This window comes from Callospermophilus lateralis, chromosome 2, assembly GCF_048772815.1.
Source record: "Callospermophilus lateralis isolate mCalLat2 chromosome 2, mCalLat2.hap1, whole genome shotgun sequence".
Classification (NCBI taxonomy): Eukaryota; Metazoa; Chordata; class Mammalia; order Rodentia; family Sciuridae; genus Callospermophilus; species Callospermophilus lateralis.
Window position 1 is genome coordinate 116,218,745 of NC_135306.1, and position 26,336 is coordinate 116,245,080.

The 26,336-nt window shown below is 39.9% G+C and overlaps 1 protein-coding gene across 2 annotated transcripts; it reads right to left on the bottom strand.

Annotated features, from left to right (window-relative positions):
• Positions 1-718: 718 nt before the first annotated feature.
• Positions 719-17,533, bottom strand: Layn (layilin). Of its 2 annotated transcripts, XM_076843783.1 has the most exons (8): positions 17,328-17,533; positions 16,747-16,770; positions 14,001-14,298; positions 10,565-10,722; positions 7,023-7,055; positions 6,170-6,253; positions 3,459-3,561; positions 719-1,813 (listed from the first exon to the last, which is right to left on the bottom strand). In XM_076843783.1, the coding sequence occupies exons 1-8, from the start codon at positions 17,410-17,412 to the stop codon at positions 1,450-1,452; spliced, it is 1,149 nt and encodes a 382-aa protein (XP_076699898.1). In that variant the 5' UTR covers positions 17,413-17,533; the 3' UTR covers positions 719-1,449. The 2 variants fall into 2 exon arrangements, with proteins under 2 accessions (XP_076699898.1, XP_076699899.1); XM_076843784.1 differs by lacking the exon at positions 16,747-16,770.
• Between the last annotated feature and the right edge of the window lie 8,803 nt (positions 17,534-26,336).

A 26,336-nucleotide genomic window follows, 5' to 3' on the forward strand; every position in this document is an offset into this window, starting at 1 on the left:
CAGCCTTGTAGCAGGGGATAGTGGGGACACAGTAGAGGATAAAGAGAAGGTTTTAGAGCTAACCTGTATGAGGCATTTTAGAGCAATGAATTAGTCCTTCAGACCACATGCTGCTCACTGCTTTTGCTTCAAATGTTGTAACTCCACAAAACACACTTCCAGAACAGACAGAAATAATATTTTTGTTATCCACCCTGTTCTCTGACTCACTAGGGCAGATAGTTGGGCAGTGGTTACAATTCACTGCATTTGATACTGCTGATCCAGACTAGTTAATTGTCTGGTTTGGGGCTCCATATATGAGACACAATTGCTAGACTATTGAAAATAATTCCTAAGAGGGAAGTGGTTAAAATGATAACATTATTAAGTTGATAGAGGGAGATTGCTGGTGATTTAAATAATGGCTTTCAGATTTTTGAAGGGTATATGATTTACTAAATTACATGACTGATACCAGGCCTTTGGTCTCAAATCCAGAATCTTTTCTCTGGATTTGAGACCAAAAGTATTTGAAGTAGTCATATAGTCATGTACCCCGCAACATACACACACAAAAAAAGTAGGATTATTATCATTCTTAGTAATATGTTGATGCTATAGTAAAATGAATGTGCAAATAAGACAACGTGTAGTATCAGGGCTGGGAGCACAGATAAGTTTAGAAGCACAGACACAAATTTCATTTTTAGTTTCTAAAGTATTTCCAAGTTGAACATTTCTAAGTTTAGATGTCAGGAGAAAAAAAAAAGGTCTCCTGAGACCACATGCAGAGGAAGGGCTGTAGACACAGACTGACTAACATTCTGTTTCCTGCTTTTTATTTGATTTTATTCTTTGAGGAAAAAAAAAGATATGAAAATTGCCGATGGGCAGGCCAGCCTGGGGCTACTATACTTGGGCTTTGAAAAGATACTGTAGTCTGTCTCTTTGTGATTATGTGTACTGCTGTATAGAGCAAGAAAACAGAACCTAGAGGTGGGCTCCCCATGTTCTACAGCTACAAGCTCCATCTTTGTCAGTTAAAGTACTGTTTCTTTAAATGACAGTCGACTGACATTTATTGGGACACCACTATGTGCCAAGGTGCTTTTTTTAAAAAATATTTTTATTAGTTATTGATGGACCTTTATTATTTTACTTAATTGTTTATATGTGATGCTGAGAATCAAACCCAGTGCCTCACACATGCTAGGCAAGTGCTCTACCACTAAGCCACAATCCCAGCTCCCAAGGTGCTTTTTCATAAGGTCCAGCTGGGTGAGAAAGAGACTGGGACAAGGGATAAAGCCAGAACTTGGGAACCCAACAGGGGTTAGTGGGGATCACATGCTCACCCCCAGGACCTGATCTGAGCATTTTCATTTTCACTTCCCTTTATAGAGAATAGGAGAATTTTCTTCTTATATATTTTCCATTCTTATCAGTTCAAGTTTTTTTCCATGTGTCCTAGTAACCATATATTTCATTTTCTACCCATCTGCATTCCTTGCTCCTCCCCATTTGGTCAGGGGAGAACTCATAAATGTCATTGGTTACAAATCCACTTTCCACACTTGCCATAGTCACAAACCCGCTTTCTGAAGGGTTCACAGCTATGTTGTCATAGTCACAAGACATGTTGTCAGGCGTGGCTTCTCCTGAACACACACGGAATGAAATGTTCTTCAGGTCTGGCCGGGGCTCAGCTAAATCGGCTTCACTTTGTTTTCTTATGACGTTGTAAACCTCTAGGTCTGGGCTGTGTTCTTGGTGAGGAGAGGGCCAGATGTTGTGTTTTCCTTTTATGCTAGGGTCTGCCTGTTCCCGTGTCCTGGGAGGGGGAGAAGCAGGGTTGAGTATTTGAAACCAGGCAATTGAGGTGCTCCCCTGAGAACATCTCTGAGCTTCCTGAAAGCAGGAGGAATATACCCTGGCTGTTCCTCAAAGTGTACTTCTTACTTACCAAAACCCGCAGGCCAGGGCTTTGGGGAGGGAGGAGGACAAACCAGGAAAGTGTTAAGTTCAAAGCAATTATGTATATGTCATTCACTGAGGCCAGAGAGTGGGACACAGGTTTCTATCCTGGGCACTCAGAGTCCTGGGAGGGTCCAGGGATAGAATATGATGGGCAAAAAATGTCACTCTTTTCAAAACTCCTCTATAAGTGAAACATAGCATGGCCTTCCATGAAGAATATAGTTAATAAATAGAGTAGAATTAAAAATATCTTTGACTTGATCAACAACAGGAATCATAACTATTTTCATATCATATCACAGTTATCACAGTTGCTTCATCTCAACTTCAAAATTATAATTATACCCATCACTAAATAAAGAGCAAATAATAAAAAGCACATGAAAATGCTGTGTCATGTATTCATTTTTGGAAATATTTTTGCTAAACAATATAAAAGTCTAATTGTTTCCTTTGCAACCCAATGTAAATTTTATGCATTTAAAAATTTTGTTCTGGGAAAAGGGCCACAGACTTCACCAGACTGCTACAGGGGTCTATGGCTCAAAGAAAGGTTAAAAACCCTTGGAGAGATAGACTCAAGCATGAGTTACTATTCCCAAATCCTGGTGAGGTGCTAAATAGAAAAAGAAGGGAAATGAAGAATCAAGTGCAGAGTAAGTAGTTGAAAAATATATTTGTAATTTTTGAACTGAATTCTACTTTTAGATAAAAACGATCTGAATAATGGCTGACATTTTTGAGTACTTATCAGATGCCCACTCTGCATGTATTCATTGCTTTGATGCTTGTAATAATCCCTTAAGGAAGTTGAAAAGTTGTACATCAGAATCTTACTAATTAGTTTCAGATTGATCATCAAAGGAAGGCAAAACTTAAATTGAACCTTTTTCTATCGTAAATGGGAATACTAGCCTTCTATGAATACCATGATCCTGGGGAATGAAAAGGTAACTGAGAACAATTCTGTGTGCCTGAAAAATAGGGACACTGATCTTGCCTGCAAACAGAGGTTGTCTATACTATCTAGTGTTTTGAACCAATCTACTCCTATGCAATCAATTTTTTAAAAGTCAGTTAAAAGGAATTTGGCTCTTTCATTCTGAGCGAAGTGGCTGTGTTTCAGAGGCTTACCAGAATGCTTGGGAACAGTCATTCTTCACATGGCCTACCAGTCATTCCTTACTCAACACACTTTTGGAACCAGGACCTATATTTGTGAGAGCACTTTTGCTGGGTGATATGTGGGTACACAGGAAGTGAATAACATAGTTTCACTTTTCAAATTGTTTAAAATCTTCCACATACCCCAAAATAAAGAATGTAATATCACTCTCTTAATCTCTGAATACTCTGAGCCTGCCAGATAATTTACTCTCCAATCTACAGTGGCCATTCTCTTGGGGCTTCAGTGACTTTTAATGAAGTAAACAGGGCAATATCCAAATATTCACAAAGGCAGAGGACACAATGGTTTACATAAAGAAGGTTTTACTTGCCTCCTTCTGTAGATCCAAACCCAACATATGACTGTGGTGACCACAAGGAGGAGGAGAAGGGGAATGCTGGGGATTAGGATGTAGGCAAGATTCAAGGAAGCTTCTGAAAAGAAAAATAGCACACTATCAGCATTGGTGATTTTTTTTTTTTTTTTTTTTTGGCATGTGTGTGTGCTTCAAACCTGGCTTCAAAAGGTATCATCAGGGGGCTGGGGTTGTGGCTCAGTGGTAGAGTGCTTGCCTAGCATGTATGAGGCACTGGGTTCGATCCTCAGCACCACATAAAAATAAATAAAATAAAGGTATTGTATCTATTGACAACTAAAAAATATATTTTAAAAAAGGCATAACCAAATACAGGGTATTCCAGAGAGCACATTCCTAGGAGGTAGATGTAGAATTACCCAGTTAGGAAAGCCTCTTCTAGTTTCATTAAATCTTTCCTTTTTTTTTAAAGAGAGAGAAAGAGAGAGAGAGAGACAGACAGACAGACAGAGAGAGAGAGAGAGAGAGAGAGAGAAAGAGAGAGAATTTTTTTTTTAATATTTATTTTTTAGTTTTCGGTGGACACACATCTTTGTTTGTATGTGGTAATGAGGATTGAACCCGGGCCGCACGCATGCCAGGCGAGCGCGCTAGCTACTGCTTGAGCCACATCCCCAGCCCCTCATTAAATATTTTCTACCTGTCCTTTACCCTAAGTAATAATAATGAAAATAATTTTAATTTTTTGAGTCTTGCAAATACCAAAAGAGGACTTTTTATAATTCAAAGAGATTATTTTTTGGAGAAAAGATATTCTTTCTTCCCTTGTCCTTCGTAGCAAAGCAGAGACTATTGGTGCAGTATTGATGCCTTGGCCTCTGAGAGCAGCCATGGTAGTTCCCAGTGTAGGGGTTGGGGAGAGGAAGCAAAGAAGAATCCAGTCAAAAGTCCTGGGGTCATTATTGTGAAACAGAAGTTCACAGAGCACACAAATCAGACTTAAATGCTTCCCAACATTTCTAACTAAGACCAACTGGCTTCAGTTGGGTTCATGAGCAGTGACTATGAAATTCTCTTAGAGGTCTTCTTTTCTGTACCTTTTAGTCCTTTAAGACTTAGAACCAACAATAAGGTTTTGTGAGGAAGCAAGAATTTTAGACTAACTCCCTTCCTGTTCCCACTGATCTAAGATTCCAGCCATCCAGTGGCTATTACTGTTTTTTTTTTTCCCCTTGTGAAGCTGCAAACCTGACAACCATCAAAACCCAAAACCAAAATACTCCAAAAATCCTCTTTAAGTACCACTATAATATCAAAGAGCAATAAAAATGCCACACACCTTTGCATAGCATTTTATTTTTTTTCTATCACATATTACGTTTGTTGTATCATAAAAAAATTGCCCCTGGTTCCTGGGAGGGATGGTCTAAATACTTGAATTTCCCAAGTAATAGCATTGACTTTGTTATTCATGAGCATCTTGGATGGTACCAGAGTTTATTGTAAGGACCTGTCCAAGACAGTGGTGGCGTGTGTCTGTGGGGGGCTGGCCACACAAGAAAACTGGACAAGTGATTTTTGGGTGGGGGCTCTGAGCCTGATGACATCAGCCTGACCTCCTTTGGAGACGGAGTTACACCACATGACTGATGATAAGATCTACCCCCCCCTAAGTAATCAATGAAACTTCTGTAAACCCCCTGGACACCAAAGATCAGTGGAGCTTCCTGTGTACATCAGTATGCCAGGAGGAGGATGATACATTCTGATTCCACTGGGAGAGAACATGGAAGGGCTCAATTAGAACTCCTTTAGACCTCAACCCATGTTCTTTTCTTTGGCTGTATCCTATGTAATAAAATGCCTAAGTATGTACAGTGTTTTCCTGAGTTCTGTGAGTTGTCTTAATGAATTTTTGAACTTGAGAGAGGGTTGTAGGCACCCCTGGAATTGTAGCCAATTGGTCAGAAGAGATGTGACCTGAGGATCCCTAAACTTGTGGGTAATGTTTGAAGTGAGGGCAGTTATGGACTGTGCCTTTAAGCTATGGGGGAGGGGGGGAGTCTGTGCCAACTCAGGTGGTTAGTGTCAGAACTGCAACATTCTATTTCATTTTATCGACACAGTAATGTTCCCAGGTAGCTAAGAAAAATATTATTACTTCTATTATGCAGATGATTAAACTGAAGCACAGAGAACTTAAGTGTTTTTTTAAAGTTGCCCAGTAACAAAAACCAGATTTCCTTCTTGAAACTCAGTGTGAGGGTGAGATTGAAAGTCCATTAGCACTCAAATTTATCACTCCATTTTCTTTTACCTTTTATGATCTTTTTAAACGTTTTGGTCCATTTCCTCTGCTTCACAGATGGCTATTAATCACAGGTGTTATGCACTGTGGTGCAGGTCTTTCCGCTCTTCTGTCTCTGCATCCATTCTCTCAGTCCCAGCCCTATCCCACCTCTAGCCTAAGACCAAGGGGCTTTGTCTTCCTGCAGGTCTTTTACTTCCTGACTAGTCTGATCTCTTCAATTGTCTTACGATAGCTCTATTTGCATATTTCACTGATGAAACCTAACCTTAAATACAGTTTTGGCAAAGTCACAGATAACCGTCTAATTCCATTTTTAAGGAGCTGTGGGAAAGAACAAAATAAGGAATATAACCATATAGTAAAGCAATCAAGAGAGTCTCATTGTCTGTTTTCCCTAAGTGAACTCTGTACATACCTTTACTTTCTTTAAATGTTTCTTTGGCATCTTCTCTCTGTGTTTCCTCTGGAAGTGTGGGTGTTGCTGGCTCTGTTCCTTCATCTGGAGAGAGACACATGGACTTGAGAACTTGGAAAAAGGAACTTTATTTTATTTTTTTAAACATAAAGAACTAGCTCTGGGTTATTAATTCTCTCTCTCCTTTTTTTTTAAGAGAGAGAATTTTTTAATACTTATTTCTTAGTTATCAGCGGACACAACATCTTTTGTTTGTATGTGGTGCTGAGGATTGAACCCAAGCCGCATGCATGCCAGGCGAGCGCGCTACCGCTTGAGCCACATCCCCACCCCAGGAAAAAGGAACTTTAATGCAGATATTCTCTGAGGTCCTACCATGTGTAAAGTGAGATGCTAAATAGCAGTAGCAACCTGGCCATCGACACTTATATACATAGGAAAGTAAAGATATGAATTTTATTGTCTTTAGGTGAGGGTCAGGCAGTAAAACAAGTGACAGGCAGCTGGCTTAATAGCCACATGGAGGAGTGAGGTGCCGAGGGGAAGGGCCAGTGACTCTCTGCTAGGACCATTCTGTTTGGCTCATTTCTTGTCTCATTAAATTAAATAATTTCCTTCCTATTGTCAATAATAATAAATAATATCCCAAACTGAATTTGCTACTGTTGTTCTTTAGTTTTAAAAGAGACAATACCAAAGAGAGAGAATAATGGAATCATCATGGCTGGATGTGGTGCATCCAAATTGTCTGGGTTAACACCATCATCTTCTATCGAATAATCTGGTCTAAAGAACTGATTCTAACTTAATGAAGAGGGGCTGAGTTAACTCAAATCTCAAATGACAGCCTTACCTCCAGGTCTTGTGGAAGGAGCTGTTGGTTTCTCTGCAGAAATAAAAATGAAAATAATAACAACATTTTCCTGCCATCTGAATAAAATCAGCTAGAGTATAGCAACCATTTCCAATAAACTTTATTGTAATCAGATTATTTTGTGTTATCAGATACCAGGACTAGGTTCATTAAATCAAAAGAATTGCTTCTGCATAAAGACTAGCCTTCCCCCAGCTTTACTTAGGTGTTTTTTCTTAAAAAAGAAAACTATTCAAAAACTTTAAATATGAGAATTTCTAAATATACACCAAAGTAGAAAGTCTGTATGATGAATCCCTGTGTGCTGTGATGTAGCTCCTGCTTCTATCAATGTATAGCTCATCTGATTTCAACAGAAAGCCCTACTTCCATACTTACACTCCTGAATTATTTTACAGCAATCCAAGACATTTTAGCAATTCATATTGCAGATGTTTCAGAGAGCAACAAGCACTGATTTCCAAGCAATAAAAGTGGTGGAGGGACTGGCTAGCCCCAAATCAAAAACTGGTGATTGGCCTTGAATTATTTTAAATAGTTCCAAGAGCTTGGGGAAAGTGAGGTTGCGCAGACAACCTATGTCAAATGTTTTGGCTTCTGACTGAACTGTTGTATTGACAATGAGTGACTTAAGCTATTTAGATGCCCTGGAGTTGATAGTGACAGGGTTCTTAGGGGCAAAACTTTAGAATTCACATTCCTAAGGCTCAGATGGCAAGCTTATTCTGAAGTTTCATTCAGAAAGGACAGAAGTTTTTAATCATCTTCCTATAAGTGTGTGTACATAGAGGTGAAGAAAATATATTCATTTTAAAACTCACTTATATAATGCCTACAAATGATAGAAACTATTCTAAATGTTTTATAAGAACAAGCTCAATTTCGATAATGACCTGACGAGGGAGTCAGGTTTTTGGTTTTTCTACATGAGGAAACCAAAAGTCAGGGAGATTAAATAACTTGCCCAAATTTCATAACCAATAAGTTGCTAAACTGGAATTTCAACCAATTCAAATAAAAATTAATAAATTCAAATAAAAGTTAAAATAGTAAGGAGATATAACTGTGCCATGCAACAGCAAATGAGAAATAATCCTGGCCCTCTAAGGAGCTTATATTTGACAAGATGGCCATAAAATATGGACATATAGGATATATTAATTCATGTTAATTTCATGATATTACATTGAAATACATAGTATATTCAGTGACATTTAATGATCTATTCGTATTGTCGTTCCTCTATAATTCAGTCTACTGTGCAAAATTGCAGTAAACATGGCACCTCGATGCCATGCATCTGCCATACATCTGAGTAGTGCATCTGCCATACCTTGAATGGTTTCTCTCTAGTTTTCCCTGAATATCCCTGTGCCTTTACCGTATTCCTGGAGTATTCAGGTCTGGCTTGCATGCCATAGGGCCACATTCTCAACCCTAGTTTTAGAGATGATAACTGACCCATTCTCTTGATACTGTGGCATGATAGGACAGAATGTCATCTTTTGGGAACCACAGAAGTGATCTTCCCCTAGTTCATCAGTTGGCTAGACAAATATGTTTCCAGACTTCTTGTAAGCACATAGTGAAAGGGACAAACCTGGAAACGGGAAGTGAAAGTACTGTGCATGAGGTGCTTCTGGTTCTCACAGGAGGATCACCTAACCTTGAGAGGTCCTGGAAAGCTTCTCCAAGGAAATTATTTTGAAATAATTTCAGATTTATGAAAATTTGTAAGAATAGTACAAGGAATTCTCATATATCCTTCACCTTATTATTTTATTATATTTCATTTGCTTAATTATTATCTGTATCAATCATCTACCTATCTCTATATGCTTATATCTATATAAACATAGATAGTGTTAGTTCTTTGCCATGTGCCTATCTCCCACTATTGGATTCATTCTGATCTGGGCTGATCTCTATGGACTGTTTCACTGGGAATCCTTTGGTTTCTTATTAGACTTAGCCAGTGGGAGGCAAAGCAGGAGATCAGAAGGTAGGAGAGAGAGGTCACAGTATTTATTCTTCATGGTCCCTTGCTTATCAGCATAATTTTACAGTAATTGTATTTTGTGGTTACCATTTCTGTTGAGGGGATTCTTTTTTTATGACCTCAAGCCTTTTCTGGATTCTGTTAACAGATTCTCTCCCTTTGCCCTTTTAGGCCTAGGGGTGGTAAGAGCTTCCCATTGTAGTTAGTCTCTGGGTACTTTACCATCTCCTGCTCTTTGCTTACCACTTCTGCAAATATCCTTTTTACTTTATTCTCCTAGTAAAATCTTTGTGTATGCCATATTTTTCTGGACAGAACTCAGTCTAACTAATATGAGCAATAGCAAAAGTAATGATGAATATGATTTCTTTTTAGAAAGGAACCAAGCTAAAAAACAAAAGAATATTAAAGCAAATTTCAAAATCTCACATTTCAAAAAATGTTTAAAAAGTAAAAATGTTTAGCCATGGAGTTAATATAATATAATTAATAGGGATAATGGAAAGCCAGTTTGTAACAAGTGTTTTCCTTTCACTGATCTATGAAGGTGACCTGATAAGCCAGTCTAGTTCTTTAAAACCTCCCAGCCTGAGACAACTCAGTATGGTAGGGAGAATCTTGGTATGGTCACTATATAAAAGAATTTGTCTCAGAGACGAAGAAGGAAAAATATCTTTTTGTAGCAAAAGTTACCCCCGGAGCATAGTCCAATTTAAAAAATTTTAAATGACAGGATTCTTAGTCCCAAACTAGATATAACTAACAAGTCACTCTACTCCTGTCAGGAAAGAATGCAGAACTGGGGCCAAGAATTTGGCTTCAGGGAGGTGAGAAACTTCAGGGATAGATCAAGAATCAGTTCAAGTTTAGATCTATGTCAGTTTTAATAAAGGAGTCTGGGAAACCTCAGCAGGGTGAGACTGGATTTATAGCCAATTTGCAACTCTTAAAGATCTAGAAGCAAATGCAAGTTGAGTTTGCAAGACATATAGACAGTAGGTAGCCTGGGGAGTTTAAACTTGATCATCAATGTGCCTGCTATTTTTTCCTGGTGCCAATAAAATTGGTGTGTTTTATCTTCTGTCTCCTCTGGTTATTAGTGTGTTTCTTTAAATTCTGAGAAAATAATCTCACATAGCTGTTAGAAGACTTGTAGGAGCAATGGTCAGCTTATTCCAAGCTCCTACAGCCAACTGTGCATGTAGAATGAGTAAGAATTTTTGTTTATCCAGAGAGAGAACTTTTTTCTTTCTGGATGTTCTCATAAATCTTGCTTTATCACACATGAAATATATTCTTTCTTCTTTTCATCCATTCTCTTAGCATCTGATAACCTTTCCTTTCCTAGAATTATTACTCAGTGATATCATTACATATCTCTTTACAAGAATTCCTGAAGTTTATCATTGCTGGCATTTGTGATAAGCATTCTTAGTGACCACATACTAAATTCTTGGTACGAGAAGCTGCTTATGAAATAAGAGAGGAGGTTGAGAATTCAACTTGGGAGAGCATTCATTACCATCAAAATATTTGCAAATAAAGTTGTTCTTCATGTTGCATCGGTCATCATTCCACTGGAACTTGTAGGGGCCCCCAATGCCAGCAGGTGCTGAAGGCTGATGGTACATGACTACACAGACTTCACTACCACAAGAAGGCTCATCCACATACCAGTTCCTGTAGGAAAGGAGTAAACAATAGAGGCAAGTGGAGAAACATACCCCAAGACTTCCAAGCCTTTGTTTTCCCATCAGGTTCCACTGGGACACTAACATGATACTTGGCTTCAGAACATAATACACAGAGAGGAGGGATTGAAGCACTGCCAATAAACAGAGCCACATACTTTCTAATATGGACATCACAATCAATCATCTGACATTTGCCACAACCTCTTTGCACGGAGGAATCTATTACCATATGATGTCTGCAAAAGAATTATGAGAAAAGGCAGCTAGCAGGGCTGCTCATTTCTTTTTTGCTTTTTGCTCACTGTGTTTTGTTTCCCTTTTTTAAGAGATCATACGCATTGAGAAGAGGCATAATATGTCTCATCCAAAACTTGCTCTGTTTCCATCTTTTTTTGCTTTTCATTAGCCATCACTGTATGACCCTCCAAAATATAGAGGCTGTTAAATAAGGTAAGGGGTAGAGACATGGGAAGAAGGACCCATTTGGTCTTTTTCAGTTTTTACATCATTTCCATGTGATAAGGCTTGTAAGCCTTTCAGCCTCTACTACCAGATGTTTTCTCTTTGCCTTCCTAGACCCCTGAAGGGGTGCATTAGCAGTTATCCAGTAAAACCTGGAATTAAATGGTGCTGCCACCCAGTTGGATATGTGGGTGCCAGGTTAAAGACTTGGATCCTATTGAGAGTCTAAATCTGAAGCACCCATCTCAGGTATTAACTCAGGGATGGGCTTTGTGGTCTGCCTGATCACCCACCTGAGCTGCTTCCCTTCAGGGCTGGGTTCTTGTCCTGATGCTCAGACTATTTAGCCAGACACTGCTGCTCTGCTTGGCTCTTGTCAGAGTCCCTCCTGAGTAAAGAGACAGCTAAGAGAAGGAAGGAAGGAAGGAAGGAAGGAAGGAAGGAAGGAAGGGCCTTTTGCTCTACCTGAATTTCCTGAACAATAGATAAGCTTGTAGTAAGCACTCCTTAGACATTATGTGGACAGCTGGGGCCCCTGTCAGGAGCTAGGCTTTGTGCCTCATTAGTTACCTCCATCCTCTTTTCCAAACCCCTTGACACTCCCTACTAGCCTTTACATTATTTCATCTCAGGGAGATATAGAACATTATGGCTGAATATAATTTTTGGATTTGAGTCAGTTTTCAGACTCATAACTAACTGATGGAGGGAAAGGCCAGGTTCCCAGGAAGAAGGACTCTGAAGGACCATGGCAGGCACATGTGATAATAATTTCCCCTGTTCTTTCCCCAAAGGAACCTCTGGCCATTTACTTAAGTAACCATACACTGGGAGAGGGGAGTATATCCAAATATTACAAAGAACTGTTTGACACAAGGTATAAGTTGACACTGATATTCAGACTTGAAGTGCTATTACCCATTTGGAGTGGGAACATATAGGGACCAGGTATTAATAGAGGTCAGCTCACAGAAGGACCCAGCCCGTAGTCATTGTCCCTGTCTTCACATATATGAATTGAATAGACATATTGGTAGTTGGTATAGTTCCATGTTGGTTCCTTAGGTTATCACAGTGGAGTAGATGAAGTAGAAGCCTTTGAAACTGCACTCCTTCCCCTCCACCTGCCCCGAGTTACTAAATCAACAACCATATCTTTAATCCAGGGAAGATGGCAGAAAATGGTGCCCTCCTTAAAGACCTAGAGAATGCATTGTGATGGCACCAAGGGAAGAAAGCAGGAGTTCCATCATTGATAATGGCTCACTCAGGGAATTTGTACTTCTTGTCTCTACAATGCTGGATTTGGGGAGTTTAGAGATTCTTGGTTTCCAGAGGGGAATAGTTCTTCTAGAAGACAGAGTAAGTCTCATTGAGCTATGAGTCACTGGTTGCCACTTGGACATTTGGGGTCCTTGTGTATAGGAACAAGAAGGCAAGAAGTGATGTCATTCTCTTGGCAGGAGGTAATTGACTCTAATCATCAGGAGGAGGTAGGTTTGCTATTATATATTATGGACAGGGTGAAGACTCTTAAGTTATCTACTTGGGTATCTTTTTGTACTTACTTGCCCAATTTTGATGGCCAATGGAAAAGTCTGTTAACTTCACCCTGAGAAGTGCAAGGTAACTAGGGCCTAACACTATTCAGAGATGAGGATTTGGGTCATGCCACAAGGTCAGTTATTGACAGCAGCAGAGGGTGGGGGAATCTGGACTGGATAGCAGAGGAGGGAGATTGATAAGTCAGTCATGACCTTGGGACCAGCTACAGTGATGTGAAGAGTAATAACCTTCTACTCTTCCTACTAACCATCATCTTTTAAGTGCTTTTTCTTTCAGGAAGAGAAGTCCATAATGCTATTGGAGGAGCTACTCTCAGAACTTATATGAAGTTCAGGAAAATGGCTAGCATAAAGAGTTGTGATGGATGCTACCTACATACTGTTTTAAATGTAACAGGTAATTTTTTAATCTTTACTTTCAATTAATAATGACTTTAAACTTTTTTCTTATATGATTGTACACCAATTAGATTTTCTATTTTGTGAACTATCTGCTCAGATCTTTTGCTTCTCTGTCCTTTGGGGCCTTATTGTTTACTACTTATATAAACTATCATGAAAATATATTAATTCTGTTAGAAATTTTACAGTCCCATGTCTGTCTCTGAATTTTGATGTTTTAAAAATTTTTAACAATGTCACTGCATTTATAGGGAGGGATGATGGCAATATCATAGTGTCTTGGTGGGGTGTATGAGAGCATCAGTGTCTCGATGCTGAGGGTTTAGGAGGGTCCTATAAACTGCAGACTTCCCAAAGTTCCACTCTTGGCCAATCTGTAGAGTTAGGTCTGGTTCTGATTTTCTGACCATTATCATAGTTCTGTGTAGTCCACAGTCCTATTCTGATTTCAACTCTATGGACCTTCAGTCTCTTAATGGGGATTCTAGCTATAGCCAGATATCTAGTCAAAAGGACAGACTGACTTCTAGGGATAGTTGACTCTAATCATCAGGAGAAGGTTAGGTTTGCTGTTACATATTAAGGGCAGGGTGTTCTTGACATGATGCTGATGGGCTCGCCCACCTGAGTAGAACTCTTTGGACATCCTTGGGGCCCAAGTCAAGGCTAAATTCACCACTTTCACCACACTGTCCTGGTCAATGGCTCTTCAGGTGTTACTACCCCCAGGCCTCTGTCTGGCTGGGTCTCCTCCACTTCCCCAAGGATCTGGCACTGTGGATCCAGCCTGTCTCTTTTCTGAGTTATGTCAAAGAAGTCAGCTCCACATACTTACCTAAATTTTGACATGCTGCCATCAGTCCAAGCATAAAGGTCTTGGCAGGCTGTGCTGTTGCTTCTCTTCTCTTCATGCCTTCTGAGTCCAATCCAGAAATCACCATCAGATGCTGAGAGGTTTTCAATGAACTTTTCTATCAATCTCTGCTCATCTCCAGATTCGATGCTGACTAGGTGGCCCCCATCCCTCCTGCAGGCTTCTTTGGCTTCCTCAAAGTTCAGTCTTCGAGAAACATCATGGAGATAAATGACTTTATAACAAGGCCTCTGTGTCCCTCCCCGGCAAACCAGCTGCCCTAGAGATAAAAGAAGGCAACCTGTTTCAGTGTACCAGAAATGTATACAAGAGCAAGGAGACTTAGAGGCATCAGAATGGAGCTACTTCTGGACAGAATTATGATTACTTATCATCAGAAGGTTATGTCAGAGTTCTTAGAGAAAATTAATACTGCTTCCAATATGGAGTTGGGGTGATTTAAACTCTGATGCTCAGATTATGCAGGGACACATGTTTTGTTTGCTCAGTTATAGATTCTTGAAAAGCAGACATTTTTATCTTTTAAGGGAAGTTGATGAAGATTTATGGCTTAAGAATTATAAATAACAATTTTATGTTTTTAGGCAATCTCAGGGAAGAGTGTGTAAAGTGAGTATCTCTGTTGAGTGATTCCTTCAGGTAAGAGAGTTGTTCTGAAGTCAGACATGGACTCCTCTACCCTGAAACCTTCTGCCTATGAGCAGCAGAACTAATTTGCTCAGTCTCTGATGTGGGCTGAAGCTAAGTACATGATATCTGTGGGGTATTCTATTACTGACAGTCCCCTGACCTAAAGACAATAGCTAAGATTTACTGAACTTTTCCTGTGTGCCATTAACTGTGTTAAGGGCTTTACATTTATATATAGACTTTATCTCATTTAACCCTCATAACAGTACCCTGATGTAGATGTTGTTTATGTGCCATTTTACAAATGAGAAAATTGAGGCTCAGAGAAATTGAGTAATCTGATTAAGGTCACATAGCTTATCATCAGTATTGTCCAAGTCAGGACCCAGATCTGATTACAAAGTCAAGCCAGTACCTCTCAACTAGACTGCTCACTCCCCACTCCACTCCTGGCTTGGGTTGCTTTGGGAGTCTACTAGTGTGTCTCATATGACTGACACTGAAGGGCTAAAGACTCTTTCAGATAAATGGATGGAATTCTACTGAGAAGCAAGTAGCAAATTGTTCCTCAGCACACATTGCCCTTCCTTGTGTCTGGGTGATTGAAGCCTTGCTGCAGCTAAACCTCAGCTTCATTACTCATTTGTTTGTTTTAAAATTTTTTGTCTTTTTTTTTTCTTTAATTCATCCTCCTTTGTTCAATCAACCTGTATTGAGTGTACCTTTCGCCTAGCACTCTTCTAGGTGCTGGAAATACAGAAACAAATGCCAATTCCTAGCCCAGGGGAGAACATGGCTTATGTCTCTGGATCTAAATTATATAAAATGAAAACCACATTTCAACAAAGAGAGTAGTCCCTGCAACGACAGAGCCAAACTGTGGGCTGTGGGTATGATGAATTACTACCACAGAGTAGGGGTAAAGGATTTTATTTGGGGACCTCTTCCCAGACCTTCTGGAATGCTCTTGTTTCCCCAACTTGTTTTGCAGTGCTGCAGGGAGCCAGATAGCTTTCATTATTCCTAATACTGTCCAGAATGCAGGGCAAAGGCTGCAGACAGTTAACTACATTATTAGTGCTAAATGGAAAAGAGCACATAAAGATGATTCAGAAAGCTGCAGTGATTTTTTATTTTCTGTTTTTCCTCTCATTGCTTTTATAAAGAAATTCTCAAAAAGCAACAAGTTAGAAGAGTCTTGCACTTTTCCCCTTTTCCTTCCTTCCTTCATCCTCCTCCTCCTCCTCCTCCTCCTCCTCCTCCTCCTTCTTCTTCTTTTTTTTTTTTTTTTTTTTTTTGGTTATTGCTGCTAAATAGAGAAGCTCTCACTAGATGGGTCCACCAGCAAATTAAAAGGGCTCTTTTGACATTGATGTTTTCACCAAGCAGGTGTTTCAGAGAGGCAGTGACAGCAGCCAGACTGCCTGGAAAGAAGGCTGAGCCAGCCAAACCTCTATGATTCCTTAAAGGGGGCTCCAAATCAGGCAGCAAATGGAAGGCAAATGAGCCACTAGGAACACCCCCAACCTTGCCACCAGCATAACTGTAAATTGGAGTTGAATTTACTGGCAGCCCTCATTTTTCCATGCTAGATTGTCAAGAGAAAAATGTAACACCTTAATCGAATTTCCTGTATGGTCCAGCCTGGCCACACATCCCAACCCTGCAGTGAGTGCCAGAGAGGGCCAGAGCTGGAAAGAGGCAGAGGGCCCATCTGGTTCCCCTGCCTTCAGGAAGTGTCTTTCTTTTCTCATTTGCAGGAAGGGGAAGAGTAGGCGGGTCTTCTACCCACCCCTATCAACCTCTGAGCTCCTGCAGCCCTAACCCAAGCAGCTCAACTCAGTTACTCTCCCCATTTACTGCCCCGCACTACACCCCATCTTGAAGTCAACCCTAGACGGCTAAATCAGTTCCACAAACTGGGATACCCCGAGGAAGAGGTTGCCATTCTTCCTCCTCCCTCCTGTTGGCCAAGCCGTCGACGCCGAGCACAGGAGAAAAAGGGCACCAGTATTCGCCCTCTCCCCTCCCGCCACACTCAGAACAACTGGAAGAGGCAAAAAGCAGAGCACTGTACCTCCTCTGGGGTCCGAATCCGAGGCTGCCGTGACACCACACAAGGAAGGAAGCAGACAGAGAGTCATTCCCCAGAGCCAGACGGGGCTGGTCCCACGCTAACTAAGCAGCTTTCCCGATCTCTAAGCGCTCCTATTCCAGAGGAGACCAGGAATAACTGGCAAGGTTCCCACAGGATCTCCACCCCGCCGTCTGCGTGGCGGCCTTCTCGAGTGGGAGGTAAAGGGGGTTGGTGAGCCTGCTCCGTGTGGGGTTCTTAGGAACTATAGAGCCGTGCTCTACGGGGCTGGCTGAGCTGGAGGGGCACCCGCTGAGCGGGTTCGCCCACTGCCCCACCCAACCTAGTTCTCAGACCCATTAGGGGAACCCTCGGCGGGGAATGGACTTCCAGCATTCCAGGACTCTGAATGGCCCCAGGAACCGGTCCCGATCCCAGTTGCGGAGCGATTGCTCTCTGGAAGCAGGAGGTTCCGAAGGCTGGGCCGGGGAGTGCAGCGGGGAACGCCTCCCTCCCCACCCCGTGCGGACTGCTGGGGTCCGGACTGTCCCGGCAAGAGCTCTCGCCCCAGCTCTTGCACTCACCGCTCAGAAGGCGACTTTTCACGCCCGGTGGCCCTGCCAGCAGCACCGCCAGCAGCACAGCCTGCAGAGCGGCTCCTGGCTGCATGTTTCCACTCTGGGTGATGCGTCTCCGGACCCCGGGCGCAACAGTGGTAGAGCAGTCTGACTGGCCGAGGCGTGCGCGACAATTGCAATCGTGGTAGTAGCATTTCCCGAGGACCGACGGACCTGGCTCTGGGAGAGGCAAGGAGGGCTCAGAGTCAGTTGATCACCCCTCCGCCCCCTGGGACGTCACTGCGGGAGGGCAGCCCCACCGGTTGTCCCGCCCCCGACCTCCTCTTCCAGTGTGGTAGGCGCCAGAAATACTGCCCGCCAGGGGGGAGCTAGCCACTGAGAGGGCCAGATCACCACCTCTCTAAGCTTCCCAGGGAGATCCTGAGTTTGCCTAGGACGCAGGGTGCAGGAGTGAGTGGCTTTTCTGAAATAGGATGAAGGGTGCAGTGTGGCTAAAAATGGTACCATATGTAGTCCTTACTCTCCAGGGCCAGAGCCAGCTTCTCTTAGCTCTGTGGAGTGGGCCAAAGGCAGAGGCAGGGCTCAATATACCTGAGACTCAGTAGGCCAGTCCCAGCCCTTAGGGATACACCCTGGAAAGGAAGGGTGGCTGTGGCGAATGGATGCTCAAGCAGGCAATGTCCACTGGTCAGAAAAGTTAGGGGACCTACCATGGATTACCTCCACAGAAGGTGGCAGAGTTGATCTGGCTGAGAGAAGCGCAGTTTCCATCAGAAGCCAAAGAGTGTCCCAGATCCCAGCAGGAAAATGATTCTGCTTCACACTGGGAGGTGGGGATGGTGGATATGGAATCCGGCCTTGGACTGGTAGCAGGAGATTCCCCATTTTGGGAAAGAATGACCCTACTCCCTCTGGAAGAATTTCCCTAACAAACTTTGTCTTCCATGTGTTTTTGAGCTTCTGAACTCCCCCAATAGTTGTGTTTTACTGTGGCTTCTTATAGTAAAAATGATGTTTAACAATGTCAAAGTAAGCCTCCTACCCAAAACTAAGGCACTAAATAGCAGACAGTGGGTCTAGGTTCTTTGCAGTTTGCTCACAACATGCTGTTTTAAAGCACAGAAGAAGCCTTACCTGGGCCATGAACTTCTGGATTTTGGTCCCAGTTTGCTTCTGTTTCCCTATTCATCCTGATTTTCAGATCAGCAGTCAAAGAAAGCAATAATGCTTTTCAGACTTTGAGCCACTACAATTCTAAACAATTCTGGACCAAGCTTGGGGTATTTCAGCATCAGTAGAGAACATGGGAAAGTTGTGCAATTGTGGAAAACAGTATCATTAGCAGGATAACACTGACCCTTATGACAAGTTCATTTATAGCCCTTCTCTATGTCTTGATTAGAACATTTCAGGTCCAACACACATCCTTACTAGAAACTCTTGGTTATCTATTCAATCAAAGAAAGAACTGTTATGGTGGAAAGAAGCACTAGAAGTGGCATCTGATGCTCTGTTTTGAATCTTGCTTCTCTTTAATATCTCTGTGGCCTTTGGGAAGTTCTTTTGCCTAAGTTTCATTGAACTCTTGGTAATATTAGTTACGTTAAAAGTTTTGTGAGGATTTGGCAAGGCAAATATGTATGTGAATGTGCAGATAGATGGAAACTTAATGTCACTTGGGAAGGATTTATTTCCAATATTACAGCATTTTTTTTTACAACTTAAAGAAACTATCATTTTGCTCCAAATAATTGTGTCCTGAGTTTTCCCTTCGATAACCTCACTGTTTTAGTCAGCTTTTTCACTGCTGTGGTTAAAACACCTAACAAGAACAATTTTAGAGGAGGAAAAGTTTATTTGAGGGTTCATGGTTTCAGAGATCTCAGTCCATAGACAGCCAGCTCCATACCTCAGGACTGCAGGTGGGGGTAGAACATCATGGTGGAAGAGTGTGGCAAAGGGATGGGGCTCATATGATGATCAGGAAGGTGGGAGAGAGAAGGGGGACTCCACTCAGCAGATATAAAATATATACCCCAAAGGCATGCCCCCAATGCCCACCCTACCTGTCTTCAGTTACCACTCAATTAATCCTTATCCGGGGATTAACTCACTGATTGGGTTAAGGTTCCCATAATGCAATCATTTCACTTCTAAGCCTTCTTGCATTGTCTCATCACACATAAACTTTTGGAGGACACCTTATATACAAACCATAACACTGACTTTGGTCCAAATTGAACATTGTTATGGTTTACAGTCAACCAAGTGTGGTATATTACAATAATGACTTTAGTTCTTCACATCTCCCACTACACATACCCTTTACCCTGACATTATAGTTTCCCTTACTAAAGAGGCAGAGGATTCCTTTGATTTTGTGTGTAACCATGTGTTTGACTTCTTCGGCCAACAGAACCAGCCAGAACTTTCTGAGTGTAGGCCAGTAAAAGCTTCACATATTTTTATTTGTTCTCTTTCTTCTCTACACTTTGTTGTAGGCACATTACCTCAGATATCCTACTGGTCCACAAACAAGGAGCAGAGCTGCCTTAGTCAGTTGATAGATTTGTAGTGTGACAAAACTGCTCTAGGTGCTGTAACCTGAAGTAGGGCTGTCTGACTAAGCCCAGACCAGCCAGATCCCAGCTGACTTGCAAGTATGGAATTGTTTTAGACCTCTTTGTTATGTAGTATTGTCGTAGCAATAGCTAACCATCACAATCTGGCCATATAGGAAGGAAGGCTGGCCATATGGAAAGGAATGCTCACAAAGTGGAATTTTTCTTGATAAAGCTATCTTGGCCCAGAGATCAATCCTTACTCCAACTAGCTCAAACATAATTTAAGAGACTATAGGTTGAGTATCCCTTATCCAAAACTGCTTGAGACCAGAAGTGTTTTGAATTTCAGATTTTTTCATACTTTGGAATATTTGCACATATATAATGATATATATTTGGGACAGGACCCAAGCCAAAACACATGGTCTCAAGGTAGTTTTATACAGTATTTTTAGTGCACCTCCACCTCAACAGCAAACCCTTTATAAGGTCAATTGCAGAATTTTCCACTTGTGGCATCATGTCAGTACTCAAAAACGTGGATTTTGGAGGAGTTCCTACTTTCAGATTGTTGCATTAGGGATGCTGAACTTGTACTATAATTACACACTGAGAAATGTAACTGTCAGGTAAACCGATGTTTATGTTGACCTGTTGAGCATATATTCTTCCGTTGGATAGAAAAGATTTCTCAGTGAACATGGAATCAGAACAAAGGGACTTATAATTAAAAAGTTTAGGCTTTGGGGCTAGGATTATGGCTCAGTGATAGAGTGCCTGCCTTGCATGTGTGAGGCACTGGGTTCTATCCTCAGCACCACATAAAAATAAATAAATAAAATAAAGGTATTTGTGTCCATCTACAACTAAAAATATATTTTTAAAAATTTAGGCTTTGATAGTTTGCTCTGATTATCTTCACAGTAGAGATCTGACAGATATATCAATCTGACATGGTACCTTTTATTCTTGATGGTGCTGGTATGGGATTGTCAATTTATAATTTTTAAAATTTCTCCTATCTAAGCCCAATTTTTAAAAATTTTTGTTCCACACATTTTTCTCTGGTATAGTTTGGATCTGGAATGTCCCCCAGAGTCTCAGATGTAGAAGGCTTGTTCCCAAGGCAGCAACGTTCAGAGGTGGGGCTTTTGGGAAGCTATTGGATCATGAGGACTCTGACCTCATCAGTGGATTAGTCCACTGATAGCAGAATGGACTACTATGAGGTGGGACTAATGGAGAACTAGGTCACTGGGGGTGTGTCCTGAAACTTATTTCTGGTGCCCAGCCTCCCTCAGCCCCTGTGCTTTCTTTCTGCCATGAGCCGAGCAGTTGCCTTCTTCTGCTACAACCTTCTGCCATCATGTTCTGCCTCACCTCAAGCCCAAGGCAATGGAACCAACTGACCATGAACTGAAACCTCTGAAACAATAAACCAAAGTTATTTATGTAAGGTGTTTTAGTCATAGTAACAAAAAGGTGACTAATACATTGTCCAAATAGTGATGTACCAGAAAGTTGCTGTTATTCTCCTCTACTTTTTTTCTTTTTAGCCATAGAGTCCTTGAATTTTAAGTAGACAGATACCTCCTCCCCTCATCTAAAGATTTATTTCCAGCCTACTTTGCAACTTGGTGTGTTGTGGATAATGGCTGCATCTTAGAGAGGTTATGCCCAGGACTCTGAAGTGAATGATGGTTCTAAGAATTTCAAACATGGGCGGTGGGGGCGGAGGTAGAATGTACAACCCTGAGTTGGACTGCCATTTGCACGATGCAAAAGAGACAAAATCTTAACTGTTTCTTTTCCAGTATATACCAAAGTGAATAACTTTTGGTGAGTAGATTGGCAATGAGGTTATATGCCTGTGTGTAAAACACAGGCAAGCTGAGCTGGTTACAGAACTAGAAGCAGTTCATTTCTGATTTCAAACATGTTCTAAAAATGGAATAAATCACATTTTGAAAAAGAGACTATTCTTTAAAACAAAAAGACTTTTGAGTTTTCAAGACTGCCCTTTCTCATCCTTTTTTCTTTTCTTTCTTTTTTTTTTCTTTTACTAATAGTCTACCAGTTGGAGCCATAAAGCCTCTGATTCTTGTTTATGTGATATCTACAATATAGATCAAATACAGAAATTCTGAAAATACTCTTCAAATAAAAATAGTAAATAGGACTTTGAGAATATGTAAGATGAGAAAGGTAATTATGATGTGATGTCAAATACAGTAGTATACAATAAAAAAATAGATACAAATACTCAATGACATAAAATTTATGGAAGTCTACTTACTTAACTTTTATTTGTCCATTTTAACCCAAGTATTCAGTAACTGGTAAAATTTATGGAATTATGCACATTTAACTCTTATTTCTTTATTTCCTTTGACAAAGTTAGAAACTTTGTTAGTGATCCCAATGATCCTATGTAAGTATAGGTTGTTTCAATGTGAAGATATAAGTGAGCCATCTTTTACTCTGTACCAAGCAGATCAGCTCAAGGCTTTGACTTCTTCTTGGTCTTCTTTATCTGTTTCTGATACCTCTTCCCTGTTGGTAATAATATGGATCAATTTCTATACACAGAACTCTATCATTGTGAACATGATATAGCATGAAAACAACTTTGAAAATTTCCCCAATAAAAATTCACTGTTGTGGATTCTGAATATGCTTTAGGCTTTGCAACCAAGTGTAAAGTTATATCAGGAGAAATGGTTATTGTAAATGTGAAGTGTGATTTGAAGAGCATTGGAGAACTACCCTAAATATATTTTGTTCACTCAAGAGCCAAATTCTTGAGATTTCATCATTGATAAGTGATTTCTTTGTATTAAACGTTGTTTTTTATACTTAGCCCTCTTAAAATGAAATATTCCTGAGGTGGATAATAAACATATTGCTAATAAAACCTTTCTAGAAACACACTTTCCAGTTCTTTCCTTCTAATAGAAGGGCACCCAGATTACCCTAAAAAGATTTCTTAAAGGAGGGATGTTAAGGCTCTATCTTTGTAGGTAGGGGAGTTATGGGCAGAGAGGCAAGAATGGAGGGAGGAAAAAAGGGCAAAGCTAAAGTATTTTACAATTGTGTCTAAGATATTTACAAGATTTAAAAAGTGTGTATGAATCAGTGAATAATATAAAATATTGATTTCTAAATTAGCTAATACTGAACTGAATGACATGATATTCTTGTACTATTATTATTATTATTTTTTGTACCAGGAATTGAACCCAGGGGTGCTTAACCACTGAGCCACATCTCCAGCCCTTTTTATGTTTTATTTTGAGACAGGGTCTTGCTAAGTTGCTGAAGCTGACTTTGAACTTGCAATCCCCCCTCCCTTGGCCTCCCAGGCTGCTGGGATTACAGGTATGTGTCATCATGCTCTGCTTGAACCAAACTGTTTTTACAAATATTTTCTGAATTTAAACATGTATGTTTTGTGCTAGGCACTTTTACCCAATGTTTCATAGAGCTTATAATTGTAGAAAAAATATGTGAAATGTTAAGTTATTTAAGAGATCAGTTGTCAGAAGAATGTATAGACAGTAACTCTTGGAAGTTCAGAGGAAGAAGATATCATTGTGAATGGAATGAAATTTAGCTTTAGGATGGAGAAGAGAATCAGTATACTCTAAAAGTAATTAAACAAACATTTAAAAATTTCAAATAAATATCTATATAAGCTTTGAAATAATGTTTTACTTTTAAGTGGGTCAACATGGGTAGTAGTAGGAAGTTCTGTAAAAATATGTGCAGAAACCCCATTGTTATGTATAACTAGAATGTGTTAATAAAACAAAAAAAAGAAAGAAAAAATACATGCAGAAATGGCATCCAACATGTCTGTTTGATGCAAAGTAGCAGTCTTCATCCATTATTTCAATCAGTTAAGTAAATGTTTGATTGGGTTAGTTTTTCTTTACGCTTACAAGATAAGTCAAATCATCTGGCTAAATAGTAAGAAATTAAGTTGCTGAGTATCATGTAGACAATATAGCCAGATGATGATGATGATGATGATGATGATGATTTGTACTAGGGATTGAACCCAGGGGTGCTTAACCACTGAGCTACATTCCCCAGTCCTTTTTATTTTTTGAGACAGGGTCTTGCTAAATTGCTTGGGCTTTGATAAATTGCTAAGGCTGGCTTTGAATATGTGATCCTCCTGCCTCAGCCTACTGAACTGCAGGGATTACAGGCATATACCACTTTGCCAGGCTTAGCCGGGTGATTAAAAGATTTTAAAAAAATGTATAGACATATTTATTCTTTTTCAAGGCTATTATGTTGATAACAGTAAAGGGAGTCAGCCTCAAGATCAGTGAGGTAAGAATCACAACTCTTTCTTTTTTTTTTACTTTGAAAATTTTTTATCTGTATTGTTTAACACCAATAACTATATGGTGGGATTCAAAGGGTAAACCAAACATTATGTACTTTACACTAAACTTAGGAGCTGATGAAAAATTTTCTTCAGTCTTATTACTATTTTAGTCATAAACTATTTTTCTATACTATGGCTACATTATAATACCTTTCATATAAGAGTGGTAGTCAGGTCCCAGTAAATCAAATCCCTCTCTAGTCTTGACAAGATTCTGCCTTCCCAAAGGCAAAAGAGAAAAAAGATTAAGCTAGCTTTTCTCCCCTGAATATAATATGAAAAATAAATATTTGTTTTAACGTTGAGTTAGCTACATTGGTTTTCAGTCCTAATACAAATATGGAGATTTAAAAAAATTAGGGGTGCTATAATGATTAACTGATAGCTGATTTCCTTCAAACTCCTCTAGAACATGTTCCCAATCCCATTCTAACATTTCTTCAGGGATAAAGTTATTAACCATCACTGAGAAGTTAAAGTCTTTTCTATAAGAACTTAGTTTTAGCAACTTAAACAGGAGACTGGTGGATCAGAGCTGGCTATCTAAAATCTGCTGATACACTAAAGATGGCAGGGTGAGTGGGGTAGGGGCAGGTGGAGGTGGGAGAGCTGGTGGTAGGTGAACTCAACAGTTCAGGATGAGAAGGAAAGGACAGAGAGTGTGCGCAGAGAATGCCATCTGCTTTCCAGTTAGCACAAACTTATCCTTCCATATTCTACAACTATACAAGTGGGTACAAAGGCTTTAATATCTACAAGGAGAAGAAAGTTTATTCAGGGAAAGAAAACCCTAACATAGTGTGGTGGGTTTTTAGAAGATGTTAAGGTAGGGGACAAAGTAAGAAAAAATAAGTGCTTCTCTAGACCATAAGTAAAAAGATGAGAATATTTTCTTGCCAGAAGTAAACTTACTTTGCTTTGTGTTCTTTGGGCTTGGGTTTATAAGGAAGGGAAATCAGTTCTTTCTAAAATAAAACAAAAATCAGAAAGAAAAATTTTATTTTTTGCACTGACCAAAATATACTCAACTTGAAAAGAACCTAAGGTAAAAATAATCACAGAGTTCATAAAGACAAGCTTCTAAAATCTGGAAAATATCAGGTCAGAAATGTTCCATATACAGGAATTTGAGGATGATTAAGTAGTGTGTGTTTGTGCCTTTGTAAGTTTATAGTGTATCATTATTATTTTTATAAAGTTTGTTATCATTTAGCATTTATTTTTTATGATCTAGGAAAGATCAATTATTGTAAACAAATATTAGCACTGACATAGCCTATGTCAATATTGTATAGCGTCATAATATGTGAACAAAAGATTCCACTGACAATAACATCTCATTTCTTATGCCAGGGGAGTTACAAACTCTGGAGATAACTTTGGTTTATTAAGGATTGCCAGATTATTTAATTTCTATCTCTATATCCTGCTTCTCTCCAATATACAGAAGGCTCTAGATCACAGGCATCTAGATTCAAGGGATCCATTACAAGTCCTCTGAAAACTTGCTGCAGCTCATCCTACAGATAGATTTATTTGAATGCTTCACTCTCAGTCTTACCGTGATCCTTTCTTCTCTTTGTTTTCTTAAGAGTTGGAGAATCTCATCTCTTTTTTTAGCCTATTTAAAAGGGGGGAAAAATATGGTAAGTTTTTCAATAAAGCCTTGTGCCTGAAGACAGTGGAATTCTTCCCCCCCTTTTTTCTCCCTGGTATTGGCAAAACTTTAAAATGCTTTTTCCCATAATAGATTTCTATTTTTTTCATTTGTAGTGCAATGAAAGTTTTTAGCATTGTAGCGCAATGTAGTTTTTATTACAGAGGATTTTGCTTTATGAAATAACTTGGGTTTGTTCTTAAATGGAGGCTTTTTTTCTACACATGTTAACTAACTTTTATTAATACCCTGCTATACAAACTACACTAAGAACTTTATAGACATATCATTATTTTCTTCTAACAATTCAGAAATTTGATACTACTGTTACTCCAATTTACAGGTGAGGAAAGCAAAGTGAAGGAAGGTTAAACAACTTATCCCAGCTACTAAAT